Raw genomic sequence first — 10397 nt, 5'->3', positions numbered from 1 at the left:
TTGAAAAGGGAAAGGGGGGGGGGGGGGAGCGGGAGCATTCCACTACCTGTGATCTCCATGGGTTTCTCGTTGTTCAAGCTGTCGTTGCTGCCGGCTTCAGGGATCTGGGCACCGAAAGCAGCCTTCAGGAGGAGGTCGGTGAGGCGGCCAGTACTGAGAGATCTGAAGAAAGGGGAGTCGTTACCGGCTAAAGATCAGGAGAAACTTCCTAACTGTAAGAGTGGTTGAGCAGTGGAACAGACTGCCTCGGGAGGCGGTGGATGCTCCTTCGCTGGACGTCTTCAAGCGGAGGCTGGACGACCATCTTTCGGGTATGTTGTAGGGCTCTCTTTCGGCTATGCTCCTGCAGAGTGCAGGGGGGTTGGACTAGATGACCTGCAAGGTCCCTTCCAACTCTAACATTCTATGAGTCTATGAGGACAAGGGAAGGGAGCGTATTTGAGAAGCACGGAGAGCATTCACTTCAACCCACAGAGGGCAGGCTGGGGCGGAAACCTCTATCTCCTTTGGCGTGGAATCTGCAGGCTGGGGGGACGCCGGCATCTCGATTGGAAGGGAGCAGTCTACGGCTGGCAGAATGATGGATGGAGCCCCCAAAGAGCTGACCTCTGGGGAAAGCTCATTTTTAAGCTACAGAGGGAGAGGGTCAAACTGCAGGGGACACTCGAGTTTTATGATATGATCTCCTGAGGCTGGGGGCAGCTGCAGGGGTAGGATTGGGGCCACGGCACTGGGGAAGGAAAGAAACTAACTTCTCCCCATGCCATTTTCCACGATCAAGTATCTCCCCTCCCCCCGGTCTGTTTTTAATACCGGTAGGGGGGAAAGACAGGTCCCCGCGATGTGCCTGTCTTTTTCTCCCTTACAATGCTTAAAGCTGACCAGGGGAGGATTTTTGAATAAGGAAAGAGCATGGGAGGATGAGTTAACCCTCCCTTTTCCTTGTCCCCAGCCCTGGGGCCCTGATCTATCACCACCTCCCTGCCACACATTATGTCTTTAGTGATCCTAAAAGTTGTCGTGGACTCTGCCATGTGCAAAATGACCAAGAATTTGCCCAGTGTCCAAGCCAGTAAGTTTCCAATGGCCAACCGGGAAGGGCGCCTTTCCAAGTGAGAAGGCAGGAGTCCTCCCAGCTTTCAGATATGGGCTGCTCGTTCAGTTTTGCTTCTGTCTTTCGCAGGTGCCCAGTCCGTACTTGCGAAGAGAAGAAGCAGTAGAACGTTCCAGGATGGGGAGAATCAAGAGAGGATAATCTGACCCACCTCTTCTTAGCAGGGATCACAAATCATAGTTAGTGTGTCCTTTTCTCCTTCCCATCCTGCATGCTATATTCACAAAGGTAAAGGTAAAGGTTCCCTTGCTCGAAAGCCAGTCGAGTCCGACTCTAGGGTTGCGGTGCTCATCTCCGTTTCAAAGCCGAAGAGCCAGCGCTGTCCGGAGACGTTTCCGTGGTCATGTGGCCGGCATGGCTAAACACCAAGGCGCACGGAACGCTGTTACCTTCCCACCGAAGTGGTACCTATTCATCTACTTGCAATTTCTTGCTTTCGAACTGCTAGGCTGGCAGGAGCTGGAACTAGAGATGGGAGCTCACTCTGTCATGTGGCACACACGGGTCTCGAACTGCTGACCTTCCACAGCCTGCAGTTCAGCGTCTTAACCACTTGAGCCACCGCAGCTCCTTGCAACTACTAAATAACATTGTCAGGGCTTTCAGTGTTTCCAACCACCGGTCTGTTTCAATAAAGGCAGAACCTCAACGAGGCAGGTGTGTATATTTCAGTCCTCAACCCAACCTGTCAGGAACATCATCTTGTATGCAAAGGCTGCGCCTCCTTTTAGATCAAGAAGGGAATAAATATGCGAGCCAAGGGTCTTTGATCCAGATCTTGGAAGCTGGAATGCTCGCGTTTTGTTGAGGTGCTCCAGCAAGGAAGCGAGCAGAGCCTTGCCACTGCTTGCGGCAAGCCAAGAACAGTGTGGCAAGTGGGGAGCCGGCGATCTGGGATGGAGGCCAGCAGTCCGGCGGCCGGCCAGCAGGCCCTGGAGTGAAGCAGCGGGGGGGGGGGAGCACTGAACTCCCAAAGCACACTGGACCTCCAGAGCAGGAGTCCTAAATGGTGCCTGTCACAACTGCCCCAGCACAAGGAGGCAGAAATAATTGCTTCCTATCAATTAATCTGTTGTTTTTTTAAAAAAATAACAGAGATGTGCATCTATGTTTGAGGGCTATGACTCAGTGGAAGAGCCTCTGATTTGCCTGCAAAAGGTCCCAGGTTCAATCCCTGGCATCTCCAGTTAAAAGGAGACCCTGCCAGCCTGTGTAGACATGTATTTTTTCACACCCTTTCTCCTAAACTGCTATTTCCCCTCTTTGATCCTCACAACAACCCTGTGAGGTAGATTAGGCTGACTCAGTGACTCAAGGTCACCCAGTGAGATTCATACCTCGGGCCTGGTGGGTTCAAGCCCACAAAGTTTTATTAATCTGACATGCTAAACACTGCACCACGGCAGTCCCAACACTGTCTCTCTCTCTCTCCGCCCCCTCTCCTCTCGCTTTTTTTGCTTCTCAAATCTTCTGCAAAGTTCTGAGCTGGAAGGAGGGGTGGTTGTGGCAACAGAATGGGAGGCTGCTCCCCCCCCCCCGGCTGCATCCCCTCCAGAACATGCTTTCCAAAATCCTTTAAGTTAAGACTTCGACTATCGAGAAAGGACACTTGATTACCAAAAAAGAGTTCTTGGGGAATTTTCATACATGAAGTTTGAATTGATTTGAGCCTCTTCCTGCTTGCACTATTCATGTACACCAGTGATGGTTAACAACATACAGCAGAAGGGGCACCTGAGATTGTAAGCTTCTCCGGCAGGCACCTGCCTTTTCACGCTCTGCAAAATTTTACACACATTGGAGGGCACTATGGAATCACTTCCCGGTTGAATCGGGCCACAGGAAGCCAGTCAGATGAACATCAGAAGAGCCCTGCTGGATCAGACCAGTGGCCCATCTAGTCCAGCATCTTGTCTCACACGGGGGCAAACCAGTTCCTCTGGACAGCCTACAACAGGGCATAGAGGCCGAGGCCGAGGCCTTCCCCTGAGGTTGCCTCCTGGCTCTGGGATTCAGAGGCTTAGTGGAGGTTCCCCTCGGTCACCATGGCTAGTAGCCATTGATAGACTTCTCTTCCATGAATCTATCTAATCTCCTTTTCAAACTGTTTATCCCTGGGGCCATCACTACATCCCCGGGCAGCGAATTCCACATTTTAATCACTCTCTGTGTAAAGCAGTCTTTCCTTTTGTCCATCCCGAACCTCCTGCCCATCAGCTTCACCGGATGCAGCCACCATTCCACACAAAAAACTGACGGAACGTGCCCAAAAGTGCATCTCAATACACATCGAACGACAAACCCCGCGTTGCAGCGGAAGCACACAGCCCAGCTCCCAACACGGGCAGGCGTTCCAAGCCTCCCTCCTGCACTGAAACGGCTGTGACAGCAGGGACCCTGCCAGGACTTTTAATCTGAGGACGTGACTCAGCAAGGCGACGAAAAACGCCCAGTCTGAAAACTCCTGCCAGGCAATTGCAGGCTGTCGAGTTTGACAAAAGGTGTCGCCTCGCGTGCCCTGGTTTTTAAGGCGAGCCAAGATGTTCTTCCAGGAACAGCCGGATTACCACCGTCAGGCTGGATCAGATCCGGGGCTGGGTCGGCTCTCCCACATCGGCCAACCACAGGATGTCATGAGAACCAGCCGCGCAAGGAAGAGGAAGCAAGCAGTTATGAAACCGCTCCACACTCACCCGTGGCCCCGACTCTGAGTGGCTCAGGTGCCTGGTTAAGGGAGACCCAGAGAATTCACACGGCAGCTCTCTCTGACAATCTGGGCTCTGGTCAATGCCCCTTCGAAGCTGTGGAGTCTTGTGAGCAAAAATTCCACTTTGTGAGCTACTGGCATTAAAGTTGTGAGCGAGCGATTTGGCTGCTGCGTGAATTAGTTTGCTCCGGAGCCCTCCTTCCTGAGCTAAGGCAAAAATCTGTGAGCCGGAGGCTAAAAAACGCTGAGCTAGCTCACACTAACTCAGCTTAGAGGGAACACTGGCTATGATGAACAAGGATCAGCACCGGGGTGAGGTGAACGATGCTGCCACTCAGAGCTTGGTGGGCCCTTGTGCTATGCGCAGAGGAGCAGCATAGTGCCATGAAGATGGTGTTGTGTTGGGGGGCAACCTTTTTGAGCCTGCAGGCCCCTCTGGAATCCTGACACAGCGTGGCGGGTGCGGCGGAAGGGATGCCCCAAAGCGGCTGCCACAGGAGGCGGGGTCAGCCACAGAACGGTGGCTGCATCTTATGTTCAGTGAAGATCCTCGTGCTGTGGTGGCAGTTGCTGCCCAAGCAATGATTCTGAAGCTCTGCACAGCCAATCAATCTCCAGTGGCCAATCAGAAGCCTTGCTGGGCAAAAGCCACAGCTGGCCCCACCCACTTTCTAAGAACACTCAGCAGGCACCAGGGTTAAGGACGGGAGAAGTGCCTATTCTCCAGCCAGCAGCGAAAATCACTTGGGGGGCGGGTCTCTGGGGCAGGTCACTAGGCCACTGTTTGGTGTTACCCAAGAGTCTCAGGTTCATGGCCTCCCCCTCTGCCCCTCCCCCTTCACATGCTGCTACTCCCTGCCTTCCTGTTTTCACAGCAGACCTGAGTCTTCCCGTTACTTCCAAACCAGTTTAAATGTTACATCTTACAATGTGATTAAAATGTGGACTTCACTGCCGGAGGATGTAGCGGATGGCCACAGGAATAAACAGCTTGGAACTGGGATTAGATAGATTCATGGATGGCTACTAGCCACGGTGACTGAAGGGCAGGGTGAGGTGAACGATGCTCCCGCTCAGAGCTTGGTGGGCCCTTGTGCTACGCGCAGAGGACCAGCATAGTGCCATGAATATGGTGTTGTGTTGGGGGGGCAACCTTTTTGAGCCTGCAGGCAGCCAGGAGGCAACATCAGAGGAAGACCTTGGCCTCTAGGTCCTGTTGTTGGCTATCCAGAGGAACTGGTTGGCCACTGTGTGAGATAGGAATCGGATGCTGGACTAGATGGACCACTGGTCTGATCAAGCAGGGTTCTTCTGATGTTCTTATGAAGGCCTTGGCCTTTATGCCCCATTGTTGGCCCTCCAGAGGAACTGGTTCGGCCACTGTGTGAGACAGGATGCTGGACTTGATGGACCACTGGTCAGATCCAGCAGGGCTGTTCTGATATTCTTATGACGGCCTTGGCCTCTATGCCCTGTGGTTGGCCCTCCAGAGGAACTGGCTGGCCATTGTGTGAGATGGGATGCTGGCCTAGATGGACTATTGGTCTGATCAAGCAGGGCTCTTCTTATGTTCTTTGGAATACACTACTGTTAGCGACATAGGGGAGGGAAACAGAGCGTGCCTAACTTCCTCCTCCCCACACCTAGAACCAACAGCAAATTGTGCCACACACGCCCAGTTACATCAGCACCTGTTTGTGAAGCCCCGTACCTGCCCTTGGCTTCTTCCATCGGCCTCAGGCCCAGGCTGGCCTGCTGGCAGTGAAAGTGGCCCATTTCCTTCAGGTCCGGGAGGGTCTTGTTCCTCGTTGGGGCTATCATGACGCCCTGGTGGGCCAGGAGGGTGAGCAGGTTTTGGGAGCTGGGAGTTTTGTGGAACTCGAAAGGAGACAGCGCCTTCGGGAAAAGCAAAACCAAACGAAAAAGCAGAGGTGGGGGGAGAAGAGGAGAGGGGGTGTTTTGTTAGAAACAGTAGCAGAGAGCAATTGGGTTCACCATTCAAGCTTGGAGTGAACACGAATACGCAAAGCTGCCTTGTACTGAATCAGACCACTGGTCCATCAAGGTCAGTATTGTCTACTCAGATAGCTGTGGCTCTCTAGGGTCTTGGGCTGTGGTCTTTCACATCACCTACTGCTTGGTCCTTTTAACTGGAGCTACCTGGCAGCTACCTGGATCTTTTAACTGGGGATGCCGGAGACTGCACGCGGGACCTTTGGCATGCAAAGCAGAGGCTCTTCCACTGAGCCACAGCCCCTCCCACAACAAATCCAGGAAAGCTAGATTGAATGACTCTAGTAGGATGAAAACTCCAGGAAATTCCTGGAGGTTTGGGGGTGGAGGGTGAGAGTTGGGGGCGGAGGGCTTGAGTGGGGTATAATACAATAGAGTCCACCCTCTAAACCAGCCATTTTCTCCAGGGGAACTGATCTCTGTAAGGTGGAGCTTACAAACTCCTTTCCCTTCCCCTCCCCACAACAGACACCCTGTGAGGTGGGTGGGGCTGAGAGAACTCTGACACAAACTGCTCTTTTTCAAGGACAGCTGTGCCAGAGCTTGTGACTGACCCAAGGTCACATCAGCAGGTGCAAGTGGAGGAGTGGGGAATCAAACCCGGTTCTCCCAGATTAGAGTCCGCACACTTAACCACTACACCAAACTGGCTCCAGCCATTTTCTCCAGGGGAACTGATCTCTGTAATGTGGAGATCAGGTGCAATTCCGGGAGATCTCCAGACTCCACCTAGAGGCTGGCAACCCTACCTTTCGTATCACTGCCTGCCTGGTCCTTTTGCCTGGAGATGCCGGGGACTGAACCGGGAACCTTCTGCATGCAAAGCAGAGGCTCACCCCCTGAGCCACAACCCCTCCACTCATCTTAGCTTTATAGTGGAATGATGTGACTGAAGTTGTCAGTCAGCAGAAGGTTCTGGACGGACAAAAGGAACTGCTACTTTACACAGAGAGGAAAATGTGGAACTTGCTGCCAGAGGATGTAGTGATGGCCACAGAAGTAAACAGGTTGAAAACGGGGAAATGCCTCAGTGCCCTGTTGTTGGCCCTCCAGAGCAACTGGTTGGCTACTGTGTGAGACAGGGTGCTGGACTAGATGGACCACTGGCCTTATCCAGCAGGGCTCTTCATGTGTTCTCATGAAGGCCTCGGCCTCTCTGCCCTGTTGTTGGCCCTCCAGAGGAACTGGTTGGCCACTGTGTGAGACAGGGTGCTGGACTAGATGGACCACTGGCCTTATCCAGCAGGGCTCTTCATGTGTTCTCATGAAGGCCTCGGCCTCTCTGCCCTGTTGTTGGGCCTCCAGAGGAACTGGTTGGCCACTGTGTGAGACAGGGTGCTGGGCTAGATGGACCACTGGTCTGATCCAGCAGGGCTCTTCATAGGTTCTTATATTCCTGCTTCCTCTACCACCACTCTATTCTCAGTGGCTGGGGACCCCACAGCTCTAACCAAAGCCCCTCTTCCCCCCACCCCAAACAACCAAAGCCCCGTATTCAGAGTTCTAAGAGCACAAATCAGATCCCTCATCCCTCGCAGGGAAGGGTCAGGCACGGAGGCACCTGGGTGGAAGAAGAACAGATGGCCATGGGTCCCTCACACATGGGCAACAAGGCACGGGGGGCGGGGAGGGCTACGGTTACGAAACGGTTCACAAACGTACTCGGATAAATGATTGAGACTGTGGTCAACTCTGCTGCATGTAGCTTATTGTAAGTAGGATCCCGTTATGTTATTTCCCCCCCTGCTTAATGTGTCATGTTGATACTAATGCTATGTTTCTGTTTCTTTCTGGTGGTTTCAGACGTCTAATAAACTCATGTGTTCGTTGCTGAATGTCCTGTTTTTTGGATAGAATTGACTCGCGATCCGTAATCGGCCTGGAATTCATTCTGGTTGGTTCTAGATTCCTACAGTCCTAATGCATTGGGACCAAGTTTGAGTCCAGTGGTACCTTTAGGACCACTGGACTCATAGAATCATAGAGTTGGAAGGGGCCAGACAGGCCATCTAGTCCAACCCCCCGCTCATTGCAGGGTCAGCCTAGAGCAGTGTGGCGAACCTTTTAGAGACCGAGTGCCCAAACTGCGACCGAAAACCCACTTATTTATCGCAAAGTGCCAACACAGTGATTTAACCTGAATACTGAGGTTTTACTTTAGAAAAAACAACTCATACATTAACTTAAGATGATCCAAACAAAGTAAGGAAAGCAATCCCAAATGCTTTCATTTACTTAAAATTATTTGGCAGAGAATTCGACACTTTAATGGTGGTCTGGGCCTGGCTGGTAGTCCTTCAGATACTTCAACAGAGCAACCCTCAACCTCCTCTTCTCCAGACTGAATACAGAGGGAAAGTATAAGAAAATCCCATCCGAGGAACGCATATGCCCCTGCTGTAATGTAGGCACTGAAAATCTAGAACATGCTATGTTCGACTGAGGCCTGTAATCATCTCCGGAAATCTCTTTCATTCCCCACGTTCTTATGTCTGACCAGTAGGCAAAGAGCCCATATTATGAAAAACCTCTGCTCAGATAGGCACTCGGAGGTAAGATTTGGATGGAGCATTTTAAGAATTAGAAAATCTATAATAAGACAGCAAGCTAAATGTTAATCGTTTTATTGTTAAACGTCTACCTCCTAAGGAAATTATTATGTATCTTATAATGCATTCTACTGTTCTGTTAAGCCTTTTTACCTTTATTCATAGGTGTTTTTTACTACTAAGTTTGTAGTGTTTCAAATGTTAACTGCCGGCTTTGGCCGTAAATAAAACTTTATCCTTATCCCAAGTCCCTCAGCCTTTCCTCGTAGGGCTTGGTCTCCAGGCCCCCGATCATCTTCGTTGCTCTCCTCTGCACCCGCTCCGTTCTGTCCACATCCTTTTTGAAGTGAGGCCTCTAGAACTGCACACAATACTCCAGGTACCAATACTTTGAAACTGCTGGTAGGCAGGTATTTTTCCAGAAATCCTGAATTGTGAGGGGGTCCAATGTATCCGAATCTGAAAGATCCCGATTTTTTATTTCTGCACACCCCTCCTCTGACAGTCCCAACGCAATGTTTATTGAATGTCCCGACTCACTCTGTGTAACTCACTCGAGTGACCAAACAACATAAATAAAATGAGTAAATAAGCCCAGCTGTGACATACCAGGCACAGGGACCCGGCTTCTCATCTCTGCTCCAAGCGGGAAAGGGATAATGGTCTGGTCAGGCTGCTCGGGGATTGTTCCAACTTTAAAACAAAGACAAAACCCCAAACTCATTAGGTTCCCTTACAGTTCTGTTTTCATAACGGTATTCTTGTACGAACCTGCGTGCCAATAACCCTCCAGCCCATGAAATATTCTTACTGTGACATCCAGAGTCGGGTGGTGAAAACCGCCTGCTGCCCGTCCCTGGGCTTTTTGTGCAGCAGGACTCATGGAAGGGATTTGCCATGGAGGTCAGGAATGGTTCCACCCCTTCTGGTTTCAGAAGAGCTTGAAATGCAGTGCTTTTTCTTTGCCTGCTGCCATGTCGATTAATGGAAACTCCGCCCACCCCGTGTGGGATGGACCAATGGTTTGCTGGAGACGGCACAAGGCTCTAGCCAACCAGCACTGTCAGAAGAACATAAGAAGAGCCCTGCTGGATTAGACAGGTGATCCCTCTAGTCCAGCATCCGGTCTCATACAGCGGCCACCCAGTTCCTCTGGAGGGCCACCAACAGGGCATAGAGGCCACGGCCTTCCCTTGATGTTGCCTCCTGACTCTGGGATTCAGAGGCTGTCTCCCTGTCCCCTCCCTGACCTCGACCGTAGAGAAAAAGAAGCACGTTTGGAGTGGGACACCGTGCGGGGGCTTCCCAATTTGTCCCACTGCTCTAAAATCGTTCCAATGGAGAGCAGCAATTGGGGCAGCATTTTATTTTAAAAAAAACGTGGATGGTTGAGCACTTCAGGTCAAAAGCTTACCTTGTGGGGATGGCGTGTAAGGCTTTGCACCACCAAAGGAGAACCTCCTGGAAGCCGGCGTGGCTCCGTGCTCTCCGGCCGAAAATGGAGGGGAAGGGCTGGCCTTGGTGAAACCGAGTGGACTCGTGCTACTTGATCTCCTGACCATACCAGACCTGATGGGAAAGAACAGTGCATGGTTCATCCCAGAAACGGTAGAAGAAGGGCGCAATAAAGCCTGAAAAGAAAGGAGCTTGTCCTCCAGAGTACAATGGTCACAATACACTGGAAAGGCAATGATGCACAGTGGTTACAGAGTCCGTTTTGGAGCTGGGGAGCCCCAGGGGAAACCGCTGCTCAGTCATGAAAGTTCAGTGGGCACCGGCAGAAGTAAGAAGAAGAAGAAGAAAATAGTAGTAGGAGAAGCCATTGAGTTGCAACTGACGCACGACAACCCCAATCCCAGGGGCATTTCAAGCAAGAGACAGGCAGAGGTGGTTTGCCACTGCCTTCCTCTGCGTAGCAACCTTGGTCTTAATAATAATAATAATAATAATAATAATAATAATAATAATAATAATAATATACTTTATTGTCATTGTACATAGTACAACGAAATCA

At 51.3% G+C, this 10397-nt stretch overlaps 1 protein-coding gene across 1 annotated transcript in view; it reads right to left on the bottom strand.

The window, feature by feature from the left end:
* ULK1 (unc-51 like autophagy activating kinase 1) overlaps nucleotides 1-10397 on the bottom strand; it is a 156122-nt gene that overhangs the window by 15445 nt on the left and 130280 nt on the right. Inside the window, 5 exon segments of the mRNA XM_015408703.1 lie at nucleotides 47-162; nucleotides 5533-5717; nucleotides 7307-7395; nucleotides 8993-9076; nucleotides 9798-9952. Of these exon segments, the coding sequence (XP_015264189.1) occupies nucleotides 47-162; nucleotides 5533-5717; nucleotides 7307-7395; nucleotides 8993-9076; nucleotides 9798-9952 (629 nt within the window).

This window comes from Gekko japonicus, unplaced genomic scaffold (assembly GCF_001447785.1).
Source record: "Gekko japonicus isolate JY-2015 unplaced genomic scaffold, Gekko_japonicus_V1.1 scaffold2152, whole genome shotgun sequence".
Taxonomy (NCBI): domain Eukaryota; kingdom Metazoa; phylum Chordata; class Lepidosauria; order Squamata; family Gekkonidae; genus Gekko; species Gekko japonicus.
The sequence above is the reverse complement of the archived record's forward strand: the minus strand, read 5'-3'. Positions and strand labels throughout refer to the sequence as shown.